The following is a 27,377-nucleotide window of genomic DNA, read 5'->3' on the forward strand; positions in this document are numbered from 1 at the left end:
TCAGCAGGGAAGGGTTTTACTGTGAAGACCAGTTCTAGGATTAATACTTTACATGCATTGTCTAGTGACTTACATTCATCAAGCTTTCCATGAAAACCCTTAAAGAATGTGGCCTATCTGTGTCCATTGTCCTAGAGATGTTAATAAATGCATATTTTTTCACAGTGAGTAATTTGGGAATAAGTGAAGATCTTCAAGAAAAACTTCGGGATGTAATGATTGACAGAGATGCCCTTACTCTAGGGAAGGTGCTGGGTGAAGGTAAGACATTTGGAATGACATTTGTCAGACCTTACATCTGCTTTGCGATTCTTAAGCATTTTCCACACTGGGAAGTATGTGGACCCCCCCATCTGCTGATCAGTGCTAAAGTGTGTGGTATGACTACTGAACTGTGAAAATTCCCTCTGTGGAGGAATTCTACGGTAGAAACTGCCTGCCTTTTCATACTGTCATTGACGGTGAAGAATTCCTTAGGATGTGATGTCATCTCGGATTTCACTGGTGAAGTCTATGGATTGACTGTAGATTTGTTTACCCTCCCTGTGTGCCTGAGATGACTTGATGTCTGGTTGTCGTTTATATGTGTCTGTGTGTATAAATACTCAGACGTGAATAGGGGAGTGGTAGAGTGTATAATGCTGTTCTGCCTGGGATCGGTTGTCTGTCAGCTACCATGGAAGCGGCCTCTTAATCTAGAAGAAACCCATTCATGTATTATTAGTTATTTTTTTGCATGAGCTGGATGTGGAGAAGGAGCACACCCTCCTCATCCCACAAGCTATTGGTGGGATAGCTTCCATGAGCCCATTTCAGTGTGCTTGAAGTTATTCTCTTGTGGCCCGTTATGCCCTCCCTATCACTAGACCAGAGGGCTGAGTCCACTTAGATGGTCTCTTATATGGAGCAGAACCCAGATTTTCTGGCAAGTGCAATATATGTCCCGGTTTACAACTTCAGCTGGCTTGGTTGATTTCTTAACCTGCACATCAAGCTATGATGTATGGGAACATTGTTTCTGGAGGATGCTAATCTTCTACACATATCAAGGTAATAAGAGGATTGATTTGGTCATCCCAGATAATAGTATAAACAAAAAGGTGTGACATTCTGTGAAGATCTTCATATAAGAGGTCTGAGCCATAATTACTTCTCATACCTTCGGTGTAGGGCTTTGACTTAGAATAGGGTTTTCATAGATAGGTCTTGATGAATGCCATAGACACCATTGACCTTAGGGGCAAGAATCACGTCGACCACTTGTTTCTTGGACTCACAATATGTTACGTCTTGCTAGTTTCCTTTTCTTTCATTTAATCTCACCATCGAGTCAGCCAAATATTAAGAAGAATACACAGGTTTTCCATAGATAATTTTTGTATTATCACCTAATCTAAAACTATCACACAACTGCAATCCTGAAATGAGTTCTGTTCTTTGGGCTAGCTAGTCATTGAACTTAGGATAAAAAGAGCTATGGCAAAGAGCTCTGAAAGGAGCCCATTGGGTATTGCACACCCAACTTAAAGTGGAGCATGACCCGATGATGAAGCATGCCACCTTAGCGGGTGAGGACCTATGCATCCTGAAAAGGATTACTCGTAGTGCCTAATAAGATAAAAACAGATAGAGGATCATCTGTGGTCTCTTTAAGCAACTATCTTTGTGGAATGTCACACCTCTTTGTATATGCATGCCCATCCTCACAAAGTGCTTATCAGGCAAGATCTTATTATCGTCGTAAAATCACAGTTGATTACCATGACAAAAGGTACAATGGGCTCCTCCGTCTGAGAAGGAGAACTTACCTCCTCTCCTGCCAAGTACAATAACAAAAGGAAGCACCATGATAGCTCCAGGCACATCTGGTACCACTATGTAACAGTGATGTCATTGAAGCGGGCGCCTGCCTCTGTTCTTCCATCAGACACACTTTTCAAACCCTTGAATAAGCAACATATGTTTTCAGTAAGGCCCACATTCTTTGAGTCAAAGGACTCCAGATGCGTTAGTACCAGACCCAGAAAGCTAAAATTGTGGGGTTAAATAACATTTGGGTGTAATATGTGAAAACTAGTGATTCTGCACTGATTTAGGCATGGTACTCCCTAATTCTACATTTGTCGCAGATCTACTCAACCAGGTTTTTTGTAGGCAAATGTTTCATTGGAAAAAAAAAGGACATCTAATACTGCATATCTAGGAATTATCATTTCCTTCCAAATGAGGAATTTCAAGATATTTGAATTAACGGCACGAGCTGAAATGAGACCCTTTTCATTACATCTGGATGCAGCTGGCTACTTTTGATTCGGACTATAGATATTGATAAAAATATATAACTTTCCCAGGCAATCCCACTTACATTTTTTATTTTAATTATTGATCTATGGCTATCTTTGCCTACTAATGTGGTCAGCGATTCCTCAAGAGCTCCAGACTCTGGATGCAGTTTGAGTTAAACATCGTTTTGTTTTTGATCTGGAAAATTATATAAGAGTAGAGATTAGTTTCGTAGGAAAATGTTAAATGTGATGGAACATAATAAACCTGCCACAACTGTCAAACTGTGAGGAGGCATCATTGACATTGGTCCATGAAAAATCATAAGTGCATATTTGAGCCTTTTTCCCGCTTTTGTATTCCGGTTCACTATTTTCATTTTTATAAAATCATCTTGTTTTTAAAATATTCTTTTTAATCACTATTTGGGTGCCCGCGAATGTATTTCATGATGTCCACGCCTGTGGCTCATCAGACTGCTGCACGCCTAGGTTGAAGTTAAAATTTGCAGGATATCTTGTATTTTGGTTATGACCCACAATGGGCCGAGTATTTCAAGGAGTCAAGCTGCCATGAATGTAACAGCTTCATTAATGATTGAGAGGCATTTTAAAAAGGGTATCTGGCTGGTGCAAATGTAACATAACTGCATACAATAATGAGGAAGTAAGCACCACAAAACCGTAGGGAGTGGGAGATTCAAGGCATGGTTTCACTGGGCAGTTTGTAAAGGCCCACAAACTTCACTCTAACCGCTTCGCACCATGAAACAGTTGGAGAATAACTCCAGAAAAGGACTGGAGCCATTCCCTTTGTTGTAGTCACTTCTCCAAGGAAAAAAAAGTTTATCCTGAGCAGGAATAAAAAAATATTAAATCAAGGATTGACTTGCACACCAGGCTTCATTTCCCTTTTGTAGAATTATACCTTGCGAATTCCAAAAGGTCAGGCATTCGCTGGTGCATAGGAGTATGTCAAAGGGTGTAAATGCACCACTTTTCTTTGTAAATGCGGCTCAGGATGTGTATTTCTCTTTAAGATTGCAACAACACCTTGAACAATGGAACTTGCCAGTGTGTTTGTTTTGGTCCAGGTGTTGATGAAGTTGCTGAAGAAGTGTGTTTGTGGAATTGCTGCTCTCTTGTGCTTGCTTCTATTCAGACAGTTGTGCATATTAAATCGACGGCTACATTGTGACCTTTAGATTTTTTTACCCATGCGGCTTTATTTCTTCTTTAGGAGAGTTTGGCTCGGTGGTGGAAGGAGAGCTCTCTCTACCTGATGAAGAAAGTCAGAAGGTGGCTGTTAAAACGATGAAGTGTGAGTACTCACTGGTTGTTCGTATGGTCATATCTGCATCCCTCTATGCGTGCAGTACTTACTGCCTAGATTGCAAGCTTCATGTGTGTTCCTACATACTAAGTACCCGGCATACATGTCCAGCCTGTCACAACCGCAGATGTCAAGCAAGCCATTTGTGATTGGGCTAAAAACAAAGCCTCAGGCCTTGCTAGATTACCAATTGAATACTACAGCACTTTTTTTAACCAAATTAGCTGACCGTTTCACGGAAATGTTTAACCACTAGGAACCGACTATAAGAGCCTAGGGAAAATGTTATCCAACAGATATCCTCAGATTCTCTTCGAGCTTATTCATAGAGATCAAAATGAGTTTATCCCAGGATGGATCACCTCTCATAACATCAGGCATTTGTTTCACATCCGAGATAGGATGCAGGATGGGATCCCTCACGTAGCATGCCTGATATTGGACTTGGAAAAGGCGTTTGATGCACTAAACTGGGACTATCTTTTTCAAGTACTGGTTCAAATGGGAGTTGGTAAGTGCCTTGAGATGTCTGGCTTGACCTCTCCCCCATACACAATATGCCTCGTCCCTTCGCCTAAGCAGCGGGTCTCTTGGTCAACTGAGCAAAGTCCTCCATCCATCCACTCAGCCTCGACTCGGCCTGATGGAAAACACGCCTTGGGGGACTCCCCTTCACTGGTGAGAGACTTCAGTTCGATACCTAGGCATTCGCCTCTATCACTCCAGATGGACCTCATCTATGACAACCTGCAAACCGCTTTGACAGCGATTAAAATCACAAGTTCAATTTTGGAAACACTTACTGCTGGCCACCACGGGAAAGATAGCGCTGTCAAAAGTGATAATCCTGCCCAGGCTCCTCTACTACTTTATGAACCTACCCATGGTTCCCCCCGGGATTTCTTCCACAACCTAGATACGTCAATGGGGGATCTCATCTGGGGAAACAAACACCACCACATAGCCTTGAAAAAACTGTAGCAGCCAGCCGGAAGGGGCTGCTACAGTTGGTGCCCACTTTTTCGAAGCCTATTATCTGGCAGCCCTATTGCAATGGGTGGCTAGATGGTCCGGGTCGCTTTAACACCGACCGCAATTAGAGCCTTCCTACTCCCCAAAGTCTTTTCCTAACGCCCCTTGTTCCTTGCAGGTGATAGTGGCTCAGAGATGTATTGGCCCGGTGTACCTCCTCACACATCATGCCTCCCCATATGTACCAGCGTTTCCATTGCAAGGCCTCCCACACTTCCTTAGCACGTACTCGGCTGTAGAATTGCGCAGCTGGGTGGAATGTTCACTGATCACAGTCGGCGATCTTTTTTCCAGTGGCCACATCCTTACCAACTCCAAAATTACTTTGATGTCCCACCAGGACAATTCCTCACTTACCAGCAAATATGTAACACATGGTAGGTTCTGTGTCCCACCCAGGATGAGGAATCAGTGACCCACACTGTCCTCTAAACACTACTCATCTTTGGAGCCGGCCACCACTTGATCACATGGCTCTAAGAGCAGTGCGAGACCTCACTAGCATTTCCCTGGCGACCTTACAGAATAAACGGGGGGATGACCTGGGGAGGGTGTTGATTGATATTGAATGGGAACAAGCCTTTGCGTTCCCCCAACAAGTCTCTCGAAACCCCCATTTTAAAAGTATACAATTCCCCATGCTTCACGAGGCTACTTGACCTCCGCATGACTCAACCACTATTTCCCTAAGGCGGACCTCTGCTGCCTCCGATGCCATTTTGTGGATGTGGATCTCCGACACATACTGTGCTCGTGCCAGGCCCTTGAGACCTATTGGCATGCGAGAGGTCATGGTGCTCACTGGCATTTCCACATGGAAGGCCTGTGCTTTAGACATATTAAAGTGAAAGAAGTGCTATAAGGTGAGGACGCACTTTGCTCGCATGGCACTCTTGTTGGCTAAGAGGATGCTCACTCTCCAATGGAGGGCTCCTGCTGCACCAACAGTTGCGGCATGGTACAGAGCAATGCGTAAGTTGGGGACAACAGACAGTGAAACCCTACGCTGTGAAGAACTGTGTCACCTGCGCAAGCACCCAATCTCATAAGAATGGGACTCTTCTTACTCCCTTTCTACAGCTTACATCCAATGATGACCTTCCCCCATATATTCTATTGGACCTGACTGGTCCCTCCATGGTGCCCTCAAATATGCTCCCTTGCCTTTTCCCTTACTTACAGTAATCTTAGGTTATGCAGCATGAATCCTTTTCTGGATTTACATGGTGTGCATTATTCCACCATCCAGTGCTTGGGTCCGGAATTGTCTTTGTATTTTTTTACGGTTTAGGGCGCAGTTGACCATCATTTGGTGCTAGGTCCATACCTTGTGTGAAGTCGGACGGCACCCCGGAAGTTCCTGTGCATGGTAGCCATCTTCAGATTTTTTTTTTTTTTACGCCAAGGGAAGCAAAGGGAGACACTCAAAAGTATTGGACGGAATCCCCGAAAAGATCAAAGAATTTGAGTGAAAAAAACATCGGTCATCGACTGAGAAGACACTGGAGAAGTAGAGAGACCTCTGCACAGCTTTCCTTGTTGGGCATCCCTACAGAGCAAACTCTAATGCCCTCCTCAACAGGTATGGCCACCAACAATGGGACACCATTGAAGAACTGATGAACAAGCTCCCAGAAGAGGATAATTAAAAAGCAAAATCCATCATAAAGGAGGGAAGAAACATAGTGAACACCTGCCTCAATTCAGCTCTAGACGCAGCCGATACAGCCAGCAGACAAATGTGCAGAAGCACAACGTTAAGAAGGCTCACCTGGCTCCAAGTCTCAGGCTTTAAGGAAGAGGTCCAAACCTCAATAATTAACAAACCCTTCACAAGAGATGACCTGTTTGGAAGTGAGGTAGATGAATCCCTTCAAGAAATAAAGAAGGACAATGAGACAGCCAGGGCTATGGGAGCCCTGCAACATTGGGGCACCTTCAAGAGAGGAGGATTTAACCTCAGAAAACCCACAAGAAGGGGAGTCTTCTCAACAGGTCAACAACAACATCAAACACAGGGCAGCGGACAGCAATCAAAGCAGCAGTCCAGATATCAAGCCTGACAACAGCAACCAAGGTAGCCCTTTCGGGGCAGAGGAAGAGCCAGGGGAAAACCCTCGAGAGGGGGAGGAGCAAACTCAAAGTGACTTGCCCACAACAGAAGACCTCCACACACTACCAGTGGGAGGTAGAATAGTGCACCACCTACTTCAATGGGAAAACATCACCACAGACAGTTGGATTTAAATGTGGTATGCCATGGCTATTGTATACAACTAACAAACAAACCCCCAGTAAACCCACCAAGAAAGAAGAGGTTCCAAGGAACAGAACTCTTACAATTAGGACGGGAGATGAAGAAACTCCTACAAAAACAAGCAATAGAGACTGTACCAATGAGGGAACACAACAAAGGAAACTATTCACCTTACTTCTTGGTACCAAATCAAGATTTCACACTTAGACCTATCTTAGACCTCAAATTCATAAAAAAGTTCATTCGCATGCAGCATTTCAAAATGTCAACACTACAGTAAGTAATCCCACAGCTACAAAAAGGAGATTTCATGGCAGCAATAGATCTAAAGGACACCTATCTGCACATCCCCATGAACCAAGCTCACAAGAAATACCTCAGGTTCCACGAGGACACTCCCTACCAATTCAAGGTCCTGCCCTTCGGGATAAAATCAGTACAAGGAGTCTTCACAAAGTGCCTGGCAGCGGTCGCAGCATCCTTAAGAAGGAGAGGAATCCATGTCTATCCCTACCTAGATGACTGGCTTGTGAAGACAAATTCAAAGCAAAGATGTTACACACACTTTCATCAGGTGATCACGAAACTGCAAAAGTTGGGTTTTTCAATAAACCACAAAAAGTCATAAACAAAGCCAGAGCAAGAAAAGACCTTCATAGGAGCAAGATTAAACTCCAGGGTTACATGGGCATACCCGACCCAGAAGAGAATACAAGCTATCCGACAAGAAACTCACCTCTACCAGAAGGGTCAGTCTCTGAGAGTGAGGACTGTCATGAAACTCATGGGCATGATAGCATCATGCATTCCCCTCATCACTCATGCACGCCTCCACATGCGCCCTCTACAGGAGTGGCTATGCAGCATTTGGTCACAAACCACAGGGAGTTGGGAGGATCTAGTGGTCATAACAGAAAAGGTGCAGACGGAAATACAATGGTGGGCATCCAAGAATATAACACTAGGCAGACATTTCAAATCACCAACTTCCTCAGTGACCATCACAACAGATGCATCCCACAAGGGTTGGTGAGCACATTCAGGAAGTCTGAGGTTACGGGGTCAGTGGAGCAATGCAGACTCCATAAAGCACATCAACTTCCTAGAGATGAAGATGGTGTTCCTGGCGCTAAAGGCATTCCAAGCCCACATAGGAGGGAAGCCAGTATTGATTCAGATGGACAATACCACAACAATGTTTTGCCTCAACAAAAAGGGAGGAATTAAATCATCAGCCTAAGCAAACTAGCTCAGGAAATATGGAAATGGGCCAATTCAAGGAGAATCAGCCTACGGACAATTCACCTGCCATTGTAGGACAACACCAAGCGGATCAACTCAGCAGACAGAAACAGCAGCACACACGAATGGGAGATAAAGCAACGGAGCCTGAAACAGGTCTTCAACCTCTGGGGGACTCCAGAAATAGACCTATACGCAACCTTGGAGAACAAAAAATGCCAATCCTTCGCCTTCAGGTTTCAACATCTCCAGTCAAAAAGGAAAGCCCTGTCACTAAACTGGTCATTTGCATATGCTTTTCCTCCGATTCCTCTACTACCAAGGGTACTGTTGAAAGCCAGACAACCAGGAACAAATCTAATTCTCATAGCCCCTCAATGGGCAAAACAAACCTGGTACTCAAGCATACTGAAATACTGAAATATTTCTATAAATATTTCAGTATTTTAGTACTCGAACTGTCTAGGGGACAGATGATCAAATTCAAGGCAGACAAGGACCTTTTCATGATGCAAAAGGGTCACATTTTTCACCCAGAACCAGCGACACTCAGTCTAGCAGCCTGGCACCTGAATACATAGAGTTCAGACATTTGAACTTACCGCAAAGAACACATGGAAATACTAAAGGAGGCAAGAAAACAGACCACAAGACAATGCTACACAGTGGAAACGGTGTACCATATGGTGTACAGAAAGCAATACCCTAAATTCGATTTCCACACAGGAAACAGTGCTCATATATCTTACACACTTGCTTGACAGTAACATAAACTACTCAAGGCTCAAGGTGCACCTAGCAGCGATTGTCGCCTACACCAAGGGATATTCATCTAAAAGTTTCCTCACAGCACCAGTCATCAAATGATTCCTGGGAGGGTCCAAGAGGTTTGCACACCCAAGAAAGGCTGCAGCCCCAATGTGGAGCTTAAACACAGTCCTAACACAACTAATGACAGAACCATTTGAGCCCATGCACAAAGCAGAAATCAGATACATCACTATAAAGAATGCCTTCTTTATAGCTATAACATCTCTATGGAGATTAAGTGAACTACAGGGATAAACAATTGAGGAACCATACATGCAAATTCACAAGGACAGGGTTATCCTAAGGACAAACCCTCATTTCCTACCTAAGGTAGTAAGCAAATTCCACATGAACCAAAGCATACAGACAGCAGTTTTCTTCAAAGACCCGCAAACATGACTAGAAAAAAACCTTCATATTCTGGACGTAGTAAGGGCTTTACTATACTATATAAAGGAGACAAAACATTTTCTTGAAGGCAATTGTTGGACCTAACGTCCTAGGGGTAGCTTGGCTCCGGTAGAAAGGCTTTTACTCAGAAGCGCATATCGTGCTTGCATCACACCCAACTCACACTCTAGCGATACACAACTGAAAAATGACGCTACACCGAATAATTATAAAGTTTACCAGAAATCTTTATCTTCCCTTCTCAAACGTGGTTAATCAGGTTTACCTCTCAGAGTAAAACATTTCATTACATTTAAATCGACAGTACCATTCCCTCTGTTACTTCAGTATAGCAGATACCTACACCCCCTCTGCTGTTACAACCCAGCACCTTGACTCTGGACCGCCACTTTAAATCCTCACAGAAGCACTCCCCATAACATTTACATCTCTCTGAATTTCAGCTGGTTATTTAGACTACACAATGCTCTTCTGACAGATGGTTTCCCTAACCGCTATACTTCTTGGACCTTACGCTGTCGCAAATAATCAAACTATTACAATTAAGGAACTAAGCGGGAGATTCACTCTGTTACTGGCAAACAATCGGTGACCTCTAGGCAGTGTACATGTAAATTACTTTAGCACTAGACATTAATGCATTACATTTAGGCATTGTACATGAACTCTGGCTGTTACTAGAGATTAAACTGCTATTTCCAACACTATACTTAAGATTCTTAGTACGTAGACTTCAGTCTCACGTGTGATTATGTCAGTGTACCCGTTTAATTAACCTAGAACCTGGCTTTCCCAGGGACCGGCAATCGGGTATGACAGGACATCAACCGTCCATAACTGCGTGCTCTCCTGGGCTCTCCCCCCTTCTTTTTATGCCCAGTTTACTGTGTATTCAGGGTGTCCTCCGTTGGGGAAGTTCAGCAGAGCCAGGAGCAGAGTTCCCTCGTGGTTGGGACAGACGGGGCTCACCGCGCTGGCAAGGAGATCTCTTCAAGTAGGGGAGGGCGAAACACAGGGCACACCCCCTTGACCATCTCCCCCAAGGACTACCCTGCTGGTGGGTCTCCTCCGCTGGCGGAAGCCTTGCTCTTCCGCTCCCCACAGCCCGCTGGTCTCACTCCCTAATGGACAACAAGTTCCTAATGGATTCCGAAGGCCAGGCGCTGTCTCAAGGTAACTCCGCGTCTGCTGGGGAGGCGCGCCCGCAGCCGCCAGGAGCAGCACGGGTAGCGGGGGCGCGGCCTTCAACCTCTACCGGCAACAGTGGGGCGGTGCTTCGGCCCCTCTCACGTGACACCGGGACGGCGGCTTCAGGGCCTGTCACGTCCCCGGCTTCCGGGATGCAATTTCTCCTCAGCTATCAGACGCGGCGGCTGCTCGCTGGCCCACACTAATGAGTCCCGACACTTCCCCAGACCTCCTGGTGATTACAGGCCACTCCCTGGTGATCTCAGGCAATCTCTCAACCCTGGGGTCACGGCGGTGAGTACTCCAGGCAAGGATTCGTGACGGGGGGCTGAAATTAAGGATGCAGGGCTCACCTCAGAGCCGATGAGTAAGCCAGCCAATCTCTGCAGAATAGGGCCCGGGCACCTCCCCTATAGCCAGGGACAGTGGACAGTCGCTAGGGCCAGTTTGACTAGAAACCCCAGGCAACAACAGGGATGAGAGGAAGGTAGTTCCAGACGGCGATTCTTTGCCTGGTCCAGACCTTCAAGGATTCTGAATACATGGAGGCTCCCAGGGTAACGATGATCCCCCAAGTCATTGGCTGTGCTCAGGGACCGGTCAGAAGGTTGAGGGTGGTGTCAGCTGATGAGGGAAGTCACGCAGACCCTAAGACCTGTCAATTCCCTATCTAGCGCAGCCACCTCCCCACTCAGGTGCCGTACTCCAGTCTACCTCACAGCTCAACTAAGTCCTAAAATGGCCGCCCTGCCCTCACCTCTATTTATCACCTGGGGCCTGTCTGGCCAGAGTGGCCCAGAAGGTTCCAGAACCTCTCATGGCAGTCTACGGCCCAGGTGCTGAGGTGACAGTTGGAACCACCATTTTGTGAGACTAACCTCCCTCTTCCTGTTTCTTCAGTGAAGCACCTTGCGCCTCTCCCTCAGCTATTGAGAATGAGGCGCCCAGAGCCTCTACATCAACACCCAAAAAGTAGTTAGTGGACAGGAAAAAAAATGAGAGGGAAAAGGAAAAAAAATAAAAAGGGGAGGGAACAGCCAAAAGGGCTGACAGGTCTAACACGCGTCCCCCCCAGCTGAAAGTGGGGAGAGCTACCCAATCCCTTGGGAGTTCTCTTCACTAAGGCGGAAATACCTGGAGAGACCGTCAGCATTGGCGTGGTCCACTCCTGGGCGATGTTCCACCCTAAAGTCCATTCCCTGTAAGGAGATGGACCACCTCAATAACTTGGGATTCTTGCCCCTCATTTGCATCAGCCACCTGAGGGGCCAGTGGTCGGTCTGAACCAGGAAGTGCGAGCCAAACAGGTATGGCCGCAGCTTCTTCAGAGCCCACACCACCGCAAAACCTCCCTCTCAATTGCACTCCACCTCTGTTCCCGGGGGAGTAGTCTCCTAGACAGGAAAACCACCGGTTGGTCCAGACCCTCTTCATTGAGTTGTGACAGCACTGCCCCGATGCCATGCTCCGACGCATCCGTTTGGACGATGAACTTCTTGGAGAAGTCAGGGGCCCTGAGGACAGGTGCCACACACATTGCCTTTTTCAAGGTGTCAAAGGCTTGTTGACACCCCTTGGTCCAGATTACCCGTCGAGGGTGCTTTTTAGAAGTAAGCTCAGTCAAGGGAGCCACGATAGTACCGTATCCCTTGACGAAGCGTCGGTAGTAGCCAGTGAGGCCCAGAAAGGCTCGGACCTCCGTCTGAGTCTTCGGGGGTTCCCAGGCCATGATGGTTTCAATCTTGGCCTGGAGGGGTTGCACCTTGCCCCGGACCACCAAGTGACCGAGGTACACTACCGACCCCTGCCCGATCTGGCACTTACTGGCCTTGATCATCAGACCCGCCTGCTGCAAAGCCTGAAGGACAGCCTGAAGGTGACGCAAATGGTCCTCCCAGCTGCTGCTGAAGACAGCGATGTCATCCAGGTACGCAACCGAAAAGGCCTCCATCCTAGAGAGGACCTGGTTCACCAGCCGCTGAAAAGTGGCAGGGGCGTTCTTGAGCCCAAAGGGCATCACACAGAACTGGTAGTGACCCTCAGGTGTGGAGAAGGCTGACCTTTCCCTTGCTCCTTCTGTCAGGGAGATCTTCCAGTACCCGGATGTAAGGTCAAAGGTACTCAGATATTGGGCAGCTCCCAACCAGTCAATGAGCTCATCCGCCCTCGGGATAGGATGAGCATCGGTCTTGGTCACAGAGTTCAGTCCCCTGTAATCCACACAGAACCGGAGTTCTGGGGTAGTGCCCGGCGGGGCAGCTTTGGGTACTAGTACCACCGGACTGGACCAGGGGCTGCTTGAAGGCTCAATCACTCCCAGCTCTAGCATCTTGGTGACTTCTCCATGGAGGCTAGCCTTCACCTTATCCGACAAACGGTAGGACTTGGACTTCACAGGTGGGCTGTCCCCTGTGTCCACATCATGGGTACACAGATGAGTCCTTCCCGGAATAAGCGAGAACAAGGAAGCAAACTGCTCCAAAACTTGGCGGCAGTCTCTCCGCTGTTCGGGAGTTAGGGATGGTGAGAGGATCACCCCCTCCACCGACCCATCCTTCTCTTGGGACGCAAAAAGATCAGGAAGAGGTTCACTTTCCTCTTCCTCTGACCCATCAGTCACCATCATTAAAGTGACCTCGGGCCTCTCTTGGTGAGGCTTGAGGCGGTTGACATGGAGCACCCGATGGGGCTGCCTGGGGGTCTTAAGGTCCACCACATATGTGACCTTACCCTTCTTCTCAATCACCTCAAAGGGGCCTGACCAGCGATCCTGGAGGGCGCTAAGCTCTCCAGGTTCCATCACCCACACCTTCTGGCCAGGCTCCAGCTCCACCGGGTGAGCATTTCGGTCATACCATTCCTTCATGACCGTCTGGCTGGCTTCTAGGTTTTCAGAAGCTTGCTTCCACAACCTAGCCATTTGACTACGAAAGGCCAGCATGTAGCTCACCACATCCGGGGGAAGTTTTCTGGGAGTCTTTTCCCATCCATCCTTCACCAGGCTGAGGGGTCCGCGCACAGGGTGTCCATACAACAGCTCGAAGGGGCTGAAGCCCACTCCCTTTTGTGGTACCTCCCTGTAAGAAAACAGCAAACAAGGTAGGAGGACGTCCCATTTCCTCCGCAGGCTCTCGGGCAGACTCCTGATCATGCCCTTTAAGGTTTTGTTAAACTTTTCCACCAGACCATTGGTCTGGGGGTGAAAAGGGGTGGAGAACCGGTAAGTGACTCCACACTCTTTCCACATAGCCCGCATATATGCCGACATGAAGTTGGTACCTCTGTCCGACACAACTTCCTTGGGGAACCCCATCCGGGTGAAAATTCCCATAAGAGCCCGCGCCACCGCAGGTGCAGTAATGGTCCTCAGAGGGATAGCCTCTGGGTACCGGGTGGCATGATCCACCAGAACCAGGATAAACCTGTGACCGGCAGACGTTGGTGGATCCAATGGCCCAACAATGTCGATGCCCACCCTTTCATAGGGGGTGCCAACGACAGGCAGTGGTTCCAGGGGAGCCTTCAGCTTCACCCCTGTTTTCCCACTAGCTTGGCAGGTTACACACGTCCTACAAAAATTGTCGGATGTAATCCTCATCTGAGGCCAGTAGAAATGAGGGACAAGTCAAGCAAAGGTCTTGTCTTGTCCCAAGTGTCCTGCCAAGGGTATTTCGTGAGCCAATCCCAAAAGGAAGGCTCGGTAACGCTGGGAAACTACCAAGGCCCGGGATGATCCATGCACCGGAGCCTTGGGTTCGCTATAAAGGAGACCATCTTCCCAGTATATGTGGAAGTTCCCCGAATCGTTACCCGCTGCCTGGGCTTCGGCCTGACGCCGTAAACCCTCAAGGGTAGGACACTCCTTTTGGGCCCAACAAAACTCCTCCCTAGTGGGTCCTCCCTCCACCTGCCATTCTGCAGGGGTAGGTAAGCCCTCCAGGGAAGTCACATCCCCTCTGTGGACTCCGGGACCACTTCAGTGGCCCCCTCCACCTTCTGAGGTGCAGATACCGGGGTAGGTTTCCCCTGGCCCCGTCTACCCTTTTTGGCAGCTGGTTGGGCCCTTGTTCCAGGCTCCAACCTCTGTGAACTCCCCCCTCGGGCAGTCACGGATCGTGTATTAGCACAAGTCCACTCGGGCGTCCCCAACATCTCCATGTGAGCCTTGAACTCGACCTCCTTCCATGCCGTATGTTCAAGGTCATTTCCCAACAGACAGTCGACCGGCATGGCAGGGCTTACTGCAACCCGTAGAGGACCCGCAACCCCTCCCCACTCAAAGGGAATCTGGGCCACCGGATAGTGACCCTCTCGGTTGTCAGCCATCACAACCGGGTGGACTACGTTGTGAACCACCTGCTCTGGGGACACCAGCTGACTCCTTACCATAGTCATGCTGGCTCCTGTGTCCCTCAGAGCCTCCACCCTCTGGGCATTGATGGTGACCCATTGCCTGTACTTACTAGTATTTGAGGGCACATGGGTCTTAGGAACCATCTTGCAATCCCCTAGGGACACTAAGGTTAGCCCTGCCCACTCACCTCCCTTATCTAGGGGCAACTCCTCCCCGAGCACTACGCTCGCCACCCCAGGGGTCTTTCCTTCAATGGGAGGGTGTGGTCTCTTGGGACACTTGGCATCCCCCTTGTAGTGCCCAATCTCACCACACTCATAGCAACGGACAACCCTAGGCTGCTGACCACGGTCAGGATAAGGGGGTTTGTGGGGGCCAACCATAGGAGGGAATCCTAATCCCTTCCCTTACGAACTCTTTTGGGGGCCTTTAGAGAACTCCTTCTTTTTGTCTCCCCCCTCTTTCTTCTGGGGGGTGCCCTGACCAGCCCCTTGGAAATTCCCTCCAGTCCCTTTTGAGGATACCCGGGTACTTGCCCAGATATCCGCCTCCTCTGCAAGCTTCCTAGGATTAGTTAGCTTGCTGTCCACCAGGTGTTGACGCAGCTCCGGAAAACTTTTCTCGAGGAGGTGCTCCCTTAAAATCAGGTCATACAACCCCTCGTAGTCTTTCACCTCACTGCCCTGTACCCAGCCCTCCAAGGCCTTCTTGGCGTAGTCCAGGAAGTCTACCCAATTCTGGGTGGCCAGCTTTTGACTACCCCGAAACCTCTGCCTGTATTTCTCAGGGGTCAACCCAAACTTTCTAATTAGGGCGACCTTCATGGTGGGGTAATTGGTCTGTTCTCGCTGCACCAGAGCTAACAGGGCATCCCTCCCCATCGGAGGCATATACCTATACAGACCACCCCCCACTGAGCTTCGGGGATCCCATGGGCTCGTAAGGAGACCTCATAGGCAGCCAACCATTTAGCAATGTCATCCCCGACACCATAGCTGGCGACTACATCTTTTGGCAGATAGGGTCTGGGCTCCCTGGTGATTTCTCTATATACGCTGCCACCAATGGGACTGCTGGGGGTTCCAAACTGTAGGGCCTTGAGATCCAATTCCTTTAAATGGAGCTCATGGAGAAACCTCCTCTCCTCCCCTTCTTTCTCCAAGCGGGCTAGATCCATTTTGAACTGCCTCTCCTCCCTCCTGTCAACTAAGTCAGCTGAAGACAGGCTCCCCCCGAAGCGCTACTACCCACTCTTGAAGGGGCACTAGGTCCCACGTCCATGTTGCCGCTCTCAGGGGGGAAAAAGTAATTCGGTCCCTTCCGTAATGTCCGGTCCTGGTCCCTCCTCCTCCCGTTTTCCACTAGGGTGGGCCATAACCCAGGCTCTCAAGCTAGTTTGGAGTTCTATTTTCTTCGCCCCCTGCTTAAAACATACCTCCCTCTCCTGGCAGAATTCCTTGAGTTGGGTTACGGTATACTCTTCCAGCCTACCCAACTCAAACTCCATCCTACCAGGTGGGACCCAACTCTGCAGAAGAAAACTTCACAATAGGAGACCCTTCCTTTAAGAGGAAGTACACCACAGGAAAGGACAATTTTGAAAAATTCCAATCAGGGAGACAACCTGGAGAAAACTCCAATAAAAACAGTCAAGTGTAGGGCGTGGTGCGCGCTAAACTGCTAATGAGTGGATGCAAGCACAGACTCAGGATCCCACCGCTGAACACCAACTTGTTGGACCTAACGTCCTAGGGGTAGCTTGGCTCCGGTAGAAAGGCTTTTACTCAGAAGCACATACCGTGCTTGCATCACACCCAACTCACACTCTAGCGATACACCACTGAAAAATGACGCTACACCGAATAATTATAAAGTTTACCAGAAATCTTTATCTTCCCTTCTCAAACGTGGTTAATCAGGTTCACATCTCAGAGTAAAACATTTCATTACATTTAAATCGACAGTACCATTCCCTCCGTTACTTCAGTATAGCAGATACCTACACCCCCTCTGCTGTTACAACCCAGCACCTTGACTCTGGAGCGCCACTTTAAATCCTCACAGAAGCACTCCCCATAACATTTACATCTCTCTGGATTTCAGCTGGTTATTTAGACTACACAATGCTCTTCTGACAGATGGTTTCCCTAAACGCTATACTTCTTGGACCTTACGCTGTCGCAAATAATCAAACTATTACATTTAGGAACTAAGCGGGAGATTCACTCTGTTACTGGCAAACAATCGGTGACCTCTAGGCAGTGTACATGTAAATTACTTTAGCGCTAGACATTAATGCATTACATTTAGGCATTGTACATGAACTCTGGCTGTTACTAGAGATTAAACTGCTATTTCCAACACTATACTTAAGATTCTTAGTACGTAGACTTCAGTCTCACGTGTGATTATGTCAGTGTACCCGTTTAATTAACCTAGAACCTGGCTTTCCCAGGGACCGGCAATCGGGTATGACAGGACATCAACCGTCCATAACTGCGTGCTCTCCTGGGCTCTCCCCCCTTCTTTTTATGCCCAGCTTACTGTGTATTCAGGGTGTCCTCCATTGGGGAAGTTCAGCAGAGCCAGGAGCTGAGTTCCCTCGTCGTTGGGACAGACGGGGCTCACCGCGCTGGCAAGGAGATCTCTTAAAGTAGGGGAGGGCGAAACACAGGGCACACCCCCTCGACCACCTCCCCCAAGGACTACCCTGCTGGTGGGTCTCCTCCGCTGGCGGAAGCCTTGCTCTTCCGCTCCCCACAGCCCGCTGGTCTCACTCCCTAATGGACAACAAGTTCCTAATGGACTCCGAAGGCCAGGCGCTGTCTCAAGGTAACTCCGCGTCTGCTGGGGAGGCACGCCCGCAGCCGCCAGGAGCAGCGCGGCCTTCAACCTCTACCGGCAACAGTGGGGCGGTGCTTCGGCCCCTCTCACGTGACACCGGGACGGCGGCTTCAGGGCCTGTCACGTCCCCAGCTTCCGGGATGCAATTTCTCCTCAGCTATCAGACGCGACGGCAGCTCGCTGGCCCACACCAATGAGTCCCGACACTTCCCCAGACCTCCTGGTGATTACAGGCCACTCCCTGGTGATCTCAGGCAATCTCTCAACCCCGGGGTCGCGGCGGTGAGTACTCCAGGCAAGGATTCATGACGGGGGGCTGAAATTAAGGATGCAGGGCTGCCCTCAGAGCCGATGAGTAAGCCAGCCAATCTCTGCAGAATAGGGCCCGGGCACCTCCCCTATAGCCAGGGACAGTGGACAGTCGCTAGGGCCAGTTTGACTAGAAACCCCAGGCAACAACAGGGATGAGAGGAAGGTAGTTCCAGACGGCGATTCTTTCCCTGGTCCAGACCTTCAAGGATTCTGAATACATGGAGGCTCACAGGGTAACGATGACCCCCCAAGTCATTGGCTGTGCTCAGAGACCGGTCAGAAGGTTGAGGGTGGTGTCAGCTGATGAGGGAAGTCACGCAGACCCTAAGACCTGTCAATTCCCTATCTAGCTCAGCCACCTCCCCACTCAGGTGCCTTACTCCTGTCTACCGCATAGCTCAACTAAGTCCTAAAATGGCCGCCCTGCCCTCACCTCTATTTATCACCTGGGGCCTGACTGGCCAGAGTGGCCCAGAAGGTTCCGGAACCTCTCATGGCAGTCTATGGCCCAGGTGCTGAGGTGACAGTTGGAACCACCATTTTGTGAGACTAACCTCCCTCTTCCTGTTTCTTCAGTGAAGCACCTTGCGCCTCTCCCTCAGCTATTGAGAATGAGGCGCCCAGACCCTCTACATCAACACCCAAAAAGTAGTTAGTGGACAGGAAAAAAAATGAGAAGGAAAAGGAAAAAAAATAAAAAGGGGAGGGAACAGCCAAAAGGGCTGACAGGTCTAACAGCAATCAATTGTTTTTCTCTCACTCAAATTTCAACAAGGGAGCACCCGATACAAAGGGGACAATTGCATGTTGGATTGTAGAGATAATTCAAGTATGCTATGCCTCAGCAGGAAAGACTCTAAATAGGCGACCAAAAGCCCACTCAACAAGGAAAAAACTGGGCAACCCAGGCGTTCATGGCCAATGTGCCAAAAGACACTATATGTGCTGCGGCAACATAGGCATCCCCACACACCATCACCAAACATTACTGCGTGGATATATGGCTGACTAAGCAAGCTCAAGTGGGGCAAAAGGTACTGCACCATCTGTTCACAAAGTATTCCTCATCTTACTACACCCACCCCAAGCAGGGTGAAACCACAACATATTCTAAAGCACAGCATGTGAATCCAGAAAAGAATTAATGAGGCAAAACGAAATGGTTACTTACCAGTAGGTGTAGTTTTGCAGCTTGAAGAGTTTTCTGGATTCACCAGTGACCCACCCACCTTCCCTCAGAGGAGGAATGCAAACAGATGGGGAAAGAAGATCACTTAAATCAAAGAACTAACATCTAAAGACAACAGGATTTAAAACATACCCTAGAAGAAATGGGGAAAAAAGAATCTGAAGATAGCTACCATGCACAAGAACTTCTGGGGCTTTGTTTGATGTCACACAAGGGATGGACCTAGCACCAAATGGAGGTCGACGACGCCACAAACAGAAAAAAAGACGATTCTGTACCCAGCCATTAGATGGGGGAATAATGCACAGCATGTGAATCACAAAAACTCTTCAAGCTGCAAAACTGCTACTACTGGTAAGTAATCATTTCATTCTGCGGGTATCCCTTCACTGCCAGGACCCCCAGATGTATCCACCTGCCCCTCCCCGTCCTCCAGTGGGGTAGTGCATTAGACGCATCCCAGCTCTGCTTTCTCCACTGCCTGAACATGCCTAGCGCAACTTTGCCGTCACCCTTTTGCATAGCCTATCCTATCGCTGCCCCGATCTACGTTTTTCCTCCCTCCAGTTCCTTAATTCCACCCAGTTTGACAAATAATTACATCACTGCTTATGTTTTCTTTATGTAAAATCCTCCTGTATATGAGTTGATGTATAATTCACCTGCTCTCACCAGTGTACAATCACGTCAATGATAACTTTCTTTACACTGCATTGAATGGCCATTGATTTCTTCTGCAACTCCCGACCCAATGGTATCTTATTGCTGTACTAATCCGCTTTGCTAAACTTAAAAAATATTTTTTTTAATATGTGACTGGTAGAAGCAATATAATTGCCAGTTATTCCTCTTCTTTTTGTAGCCATCTTTCAGGAGCAGTCTTATGATAGCAGTAGAAATGGCTGAAATAGCTGGAATACCACTGTTATTATTTCTCCCTTATTTACCAACCACTTCGTATTCGGGGCATATGCAACATTATACATGATTCTGGGGTTCCTGGTTAATGTGTTTGTATCTGGTGTTCGATGCAGCTATGCGGATTGTCCACATGCATGTTTAGCTACATACAAATATTACCTGAGTATGTACACACCCAGTTACCCAATAAGGAAAATCACCTACACTCATTTTCAAATAAAAAAACTATCTGATGGAGGATTGAAACTCTTGTGAAACAAAAAGTATTTGCATAAAGAGCAGTATTTTAATGCTGAAAGGAAACTGAAAAAAAGCATTTGAAAAGTTTCTTTTCACCACATCTTATGCACTTCGTTCTTACAAGAACTTTAGTGGTTGAAAGGTCATATCCAGTTTGAATTCTTCCATGGAAGATGATGGTATTTGGGAGTGCCAGATTGCAACTCAGTAGTAAATGTATACCTTGTTCGTAAAGCATTTTGGACTTTACTCAGCATGTAGTATTATAAGTTTATTGCAGCACTCAGATTAAAAAGCCCTTGTTAAGGTTTGTCATAAACGCCAGCAAACCACCCCCTCTTTAAACTTTAATCTGTTAACCTACCTTTTTCCCACGATCATTCCTACATTTACACGATGGTTAAATAACTCTTCCCCTGGTGCTATTCCCCTAGCACCAGAGGAAGGATATCAACACACATTTCAGGCTGTCATTAAGAATTAAAATTGCATCTGTCCATCATGGCTTCAAGGGTAAGGCATTTGGCACCCCTGTATATATAATAGTATTAAAAGATTTTCTACATGGCTGCCAAAGTTTCAGATTGCTATGTGTGAGATTTTCATATCAGTTTAATTATGAGTGACATTTAAACAACCATGAGTGACACTTTCTTGCGAGCAAAATCAAACAATAAAGACAAGGGAAACATGTAAATATCAGAAATTACACCCATTTGAGCAACAGGAAACTCTAAGAAGATCTTAAAACTGCTGCAAAGCACCAGAAATGGAAGGGCCCATCACTAACCTAGTGCCCCTTCTGAGCAGTATAATTCAAATTAATTGCTGAGCATTGCCCACGGGGTCCAGTGGGCGGCAACACCCGCTGTTATTAACCTAGGCTGAGAGTTCTACTAAGATGAAATTAAATTATGGCTACGGCATGACATTAGGACAATACCGCTGCTGACTCAGGCACTTACTTGATGCAGGCGCCGAAGCCTGTGGGCTGGGTTCGGGTCCCTACCCCTCATGAGATCATCATGTGCAGGCGGTCAGGATCTGTCCAGTCAGTGATACCCCACCGCCATAGTGCACTTCAGTGGGACACGGCAGCTCTGAGCTAGCCTGCACTCCACTGTAGTCTGTTACACTGTCTCACTGGCCCTCGTGGGTGACTCAGGACTCACCGGCCTGCCTCACAAAGCCAACAGTGGTGCGGCTGGTGGGCCTGGGGTTGAGTCTGGCAGTTGGGGCGGGATCCCATCGCGCATCCGGCATTGTTTCAACTGACAACCGCGACAGTGGTGAGCAGCTGGCTCTCAGCCCAAACCCCTCTCCCCCCACCCCCCGCTACAGACCAGTGCGAGGAGCGCCAGCAGCAAGGTCTGATGAGCTGCATAAGGCACTGCACGCATTTGACTTGGTTTGCCCGAACTAAAGCGCAGCCAAAACCTTAATGCCACCCGCTCACACCGCGGGCGGCAGCTGAGCAAGACGGACCGTAACTTTCACCCCCCACTGACCTTAGCTTATAACTTTGTGTCTCTCACACAGTCTTCTTACAATCCATGATTGGCCGGGCACTAACTGTGACATCAGTTATGCTTGTGTATCGGACCCAGGAGTGTGCGTGTCTAACTTGGATACATTGTAAAGAGAGCAGCACTCACAGAGCTGCCAGACCCTTAGCCTGCTGGGAGCAGCGCACACTGTGCTACTGCAGCTCACACAATCATGACATGGTGCATTATAGCAGCTCTCTGCATGACAGCTAAGCAGCGCTATAATGCGTGATTAATGCATTTTAGTGCGTTGATGCGGACCACCACACTAAAATGTATTGGACTAACACCTGAGGCGTGGTACTTGCCAGGGCTGAATCTAGTTTTGCATACTAATGTTTTACCATAAGGAGGATCTTAAGGTTTGCCTGTCATTTTTCCCACCGTTCGTGAAATGAAAACATTATCATGCCGTTTGTTCAGATTTTTGGAAGTTACCCTTTGCATATAACTTTTTTTCTTTACCCTGGTATTTTATTTTATTATTTTGACTACTACCATCACTGCATTTTATGCTAATTTATTGGTGATTGAGTACGGTTTTTGGACACAACATGCATTTCCAGGGTACTCTCGCGGGTGACACTGCACTTTACAAATATAACATAACATTTCAGGATACCGATACCGTCTGTTAATATTAGTCAGGTTGCATGAATGTGGTGGCTGTAGGCTGGCCAATTTTATTGTTCAGTGTGAATTCTTGGAAATATCTCAGAAACAAAACTTAGAGATTGGTGAAATCCAGAGCCTGAGTTGCAGCCTTTACAAAAACATGCATTGGCAAAGTCCATAATGGTCTCACCTTTAGGACTGATTGGCTTTGCCAAAGTTGGTTAGCGATGCTGGGCAGCAACACCGATGCTGGCAGCGTGTCTATAGAGCTACCACCAATTTGTTTTTCTCTTTTTATTTACCAATCCGAGTAAGACTGGTACATTTAAAAAAAAAAAAAAAAAAGCTTCTGAGAAGGTGTTTTTTTGTTTCAAAGCATGTGCAGAGAAGCAACATAAAAGGCAGGGATGGGGTGGAAGCAACATGAAGAGAGCAGGCTGGGCGGCTGATGCAACATGCAGGCATGAGTGGGGTTGAAAGAACATGAAGGGCTTGGATGGGGCTCAACCTACATGAAGGGCAGAGGTGGGGTAGGTACCATGGAGGTAGAAGCACAAAGATGAGAAAACAATAGGGGAGAAGATAGCTCAACCCAAGTGCTGTGGAGGAGGGAAGAGAAGTACACAAAGGAGACAGCTAGAAAACACCTCTTTTCTCATGGAATTCTGAACCAAAAAGTAAATACTGAAAAGTTAGCAATGTAAGGATATACATAAAAAGGCTATGATCCAGGACTGGGTCAAATATAAGAAGAAGAAGAAAAGCTCACATGAGCTAACAAATAAGAAGCATTGTCAAAGCCAATAGGTCTTGCCTATACAAGATCTATTGGCTTTGCTAATGTGTTTTAGCAATGTTGTACACCAGCATGGCTGCTGCTCAGCATAGCTAAAGGTTAGTGGCATAGAGGAGAGCGACGTGGAGTGTCGTAGAGTGGGACAGCAAAGAGTGGAAAAGGGAATATAGTGTTGTGTATTGGAGTGGCATAGAGTGGAGTCGTGTAGAGAGACGCACAGTGGAGTGATACGGAGTATAGAGGACTGGTGTAGAGTACATTGGCATAGAGTGCTTCAGAGTATAGTGGCATAGAGTGCAGTGGTATAGAATTCAGCAGCTACAATGCAGCTTTGTAGAATGCATTGGCATAGACTAGAGTGGTGCATTTTAGATTGCAATGGCGTAGAGTGCAGTGGTGCAGAGTGGAGTAGTGCAGAGTAGAGAGGCATAGAATACAGTGGTGTAGAGTTCAGTGGTGCAGAGTGGACTTGAGTGGCATAGAGTAGAGTGGCATAGAGTGCACTCCCATAGAGTGGTGCAGAGCAGGGTGGCATAGAGAGCAGTGGCATAGAGCGGTGCAGTGTAGAGTATAGTAGCATAGAGTGGATAGACATAGAGTGCAGTGCCATAGAGGGTAGTGCTGCAGAATACAGTGGCATACAGTAGAGTGCTGCAGAGTGAATTATTTAATTCACACAAACAAAATGCAGTTTTAATTTTAATCAGTAGGTTGGAGCTTTCGTTAATGCAATTTAGCACTCATTGTCCATACTATAATGTTTGATGAACATGCACTGCGCCCACAAATCAGTCTGAGTAGACTTAATTAATTTCTATCCTCCAATTTTAAATTTCTTCAAGTTTACAGAACATTTTAAATTTTTAATCTTGACATAGTGCTTATTTATTTATGTACACTTTACTAATCTGTTACTAATATTTAATTTTCTAATTAGTCTCAGACCCACTGAGTAGGCTTCGCGGACCCCCAAGTGTCCCCTCTGGCAACAGGTTAGGAACCACTGATGTAAAGTATCCTCAGAAGAGTGTATTCTAGCCTGTAAACTACAGGAATGAGCTCAAATCTTGCAGACATAGCACGATTCAGGACTATAGTCTTTCTGGATGATAAAAGGAAACCAAATTGGCCACATGCAGAGAAAGTTGGCAGCTTCTGGGTCATTCACGATAAAGCAGCAATCACAGCATTAATTTTAGGAACGTATAATAAAGACAGGTTGGAGCAGATTAAAATCTATGACCTTCTGAAATGAAGTGGTTCTGCAATTTCATTCATAATTATATTTTTCACCATCTGACTTTTTGCCAAAGGGATTCCTACTACCATGTCCTAGCACAGCAATGGAGATTCCTCTAGAGAGAAAAACCAAAGGGGATAATGGACGGAGTGTTGGACATTGCAAGCACTCACCCCCAGTCAACTGATCTTGGTTTAATCCACCATCATTCTTTAGGTCAGATCACCACCCCAGTTCAGACGTGGCCATATGCAAATCGGTCTGACCCTGTGCCTCATGGGAACAGTCCAGCCCGAACTGCCAAGCCATGTCTTCCCTGGACCGGAAACAAGCATCCAGGGACTGGTTTCTGGCTAATCAGCCGTCATCAGCCAGGCTAGCTTGAATCCATTAGCAAAGTGAGCAAGGGACCCACGTCTGGGCGTACCCTGACAACTTAGGGCGAACAAAGCAAAACCAAAGGGGATAATGGACGGAGTGTTGAACATTGCAAGCACTCACCCCCAGTCAACTGATCTGGGTTTAATCCATCATCATTCTTTAGCTCACTCCACCACCCCAGTTCAGACATGGCCATATGCAAATCAGTCTGACCCTGTGCCTCATGGGAACAATCTAGCCCAAACTGCCAATCCATGTCTTCCCTGGACCGGAAACAAGCATCCTGGGACTGGTTTCTGGCTAATCAGCCATCATCAGCCAGGCTAGCTTGAATCCAGTGGCAAAGTGAGCAAGGGGTGAATGTATGACATTGTTCTGCATTCTGTCCATCAACTGTTGTTTTTGCATTTGTCACCCCGAGTGGGACAGGTATGCCCAGACGTGGGTCCCGTGCTCTCCATGCCACTGGCATCAAGCTATCCTGGCTGAAGAGGGGTGAAACCCCGAAACCAGTCCCAGGATGCTTGTTTCCAGTCCAGGGAAGACCTGACTTGGCAGTTCGGGCTGGACTGTTCCCATGAGGCACAGGGTCAAGACTGATTTCCATTGGGCTGGGTTCAAACTGGAATGGCATAGTGAGCAAAAAAACGATGGATTTAGGCCCAGATCTCTGTACTGGGGTGAATGTATGACATTGTTCTGCATTCTGTCCATCAACTCTTGTTTTTGTATTTGATTCCTCTAGATACATATCTTCCAATGTATACCTCCTTTGTTTTACCACTCTTCTGTAAATCAGACCCTGATACTATTTTTCAGAACATCAGATTGAGTAAAATTGTTACAATCAAAGAAAAGTTTTATTTTACTTATCAGGGTCTATACTGAGACAAAAGCAAATTGTGTGCTGTTTATTGATGTGTGTTTCCCAACTATCTTGCTTGCAGTAGAGAACCTTTCTCACAGAGAGATCGAAGAGTTCCTGAGCGAGGCTGCGTGCATGAAGGACTTCCATCATCCAAATGTCATCAAACTTCTAGGTACGTGGGAATCTAAAATGCCAATGCCCAGGACATTGCCATTGGTATATGTCATTCTGTTAAAATCTTATTAACTAATTCACAAAGCATTTTGCTAATTTGTGTTGAATCAAAGTGCACAAAAAAGTCTTAGAATAAGGATAATGGGCTTGATAATATGCCCGTGAGAATTCTCATAGAAGCCCATGTTCCGGTGTCAACATGGGCTTCTATTGGAATTCTCTGTGGCATATTATCAAGCCCATTAACGCCGCTTTAGAGGCAGTTTTCTGCCGCTAAATCGGCGATAATTTTAATGCCGTGCTTGATAATATGCCCCTTAGTTTGTTAGAGTTAAATTCCACCAGTATGGCAGTATATCCCCATCCACAAGTTCAGGATTTGGATTGCGTTCGTGGGTGGGTCACTGTGACCACCCACAAACTAGTTGATTTGTTTGTATATTTCTCATTCAAGACAGATCACAAATGTTTACCTTGCAAGGGCAGAGGAAAGTGCCAGGTTGAAATGAGGAGGGAACACCCACTTGTGTAATGCTACTTTAGAGAAAGGGATCTCCCCAGTAGGAAAAATATTCTCCTTGTGGAGAAAAAAAGTTACATGTGCAAATTTATGCTATCAGAATTTTAAAAATAGTGGACATTTCACTCAGAAAATAAACCTGTTAATAGTAGAAAAAGAGAAAAACTATTTGTAATTGTTCTTGCTACATGCACAGTAAGGAATGCCACTTTTTTTGGCCCACTCCATGTTACGTAAAGATATGAGCAAGAAGAAGGAAATAAAGCCAGAATAATTTTGCTGTTTGTCCATGAATTTCAGTGGGACGCTTACAGATTCCTTTATGTTTTTTAAATGTGAGAGATGAAACTAAGCTTGGGGCTACATCATCTTGCTCTGGTTTTGTCATAATAATGCAGTTAGGGTAAAGCAAAATTACCTTGATTGATTTCTGTTCAACAGACTTTACTTAGATTGGAGCCAAAATCAATTTGCTCTATTCCCTGTAACTTGGGTCACAGGGAATATGGTGGCAAAGATAACTTGTTGGACTATTTGCTCCAGAATATATAGTTTGAGTAATCTGGTTCCATATGTATGTTGGTGATATATTTATTGTTACTGAGCGATGAATTACAACTGCTGTTAACCAGGGTTGCCCCAATTGATCATTGACAAAGAACAAAAACAATTGTTTCTATCAAGTGTGGGCTCCACTCTTGCAGTGTCTTGAGCGTGTTGTTTCCTTGGACCCATCAGCTATTTATTGACTAGCCTGGCCAAACATGTGTGTGTCAGTACCATCCTCGCCCACCTAGGGGTGATGCCAAATGGGGACAATG

The 27,377-nt window shown here is 47.0% G+C and overlaps 1 protein-coding gene across 2 annotated transcripts in view; it reads left to right on the top strand.

The window, feature by feature from the left end:
• The window catches only part of MERTK (MER proto-oncogene, tyrosine kinase), a 374,986-nt gene that overhangs the window by 311,214 nt on the left and 36,395 nt on the right, over positions 1 to 27,377 (top strand). For both annotated transcript variants that reach the window (XM_085612117.1, XM_085612118.1), the window contains exons 12-14: positions 166 to 261; positions 3,523 to 3,603; positions 25,942 to 26,034. In XM_085612117.1, coding sequence (XP_085468243.1) covers positions 166 to 261; positions 3,523 to 3,603; positions 25,942 to 26,034 — 270 coding nt within the window. The remainder of the gene's footprint in view (positions 1 to 165; positions 262 to 3,522; positions 3,604 to 25,941; positions 26,035 to 27,377) is intronic.

This window comes from Triturus cristatus, chromosome 6 (assembly GCF_964204655.1).
Source record: "Triturus cristatus chromosome 6, aTriCri1.1, whole genome shotgun sequence".
NCBI lineage: Eukaryota > Metazoa > Chordata > Amphibia > Caudata > Salamandridae > Triturus > Triturus cristatus.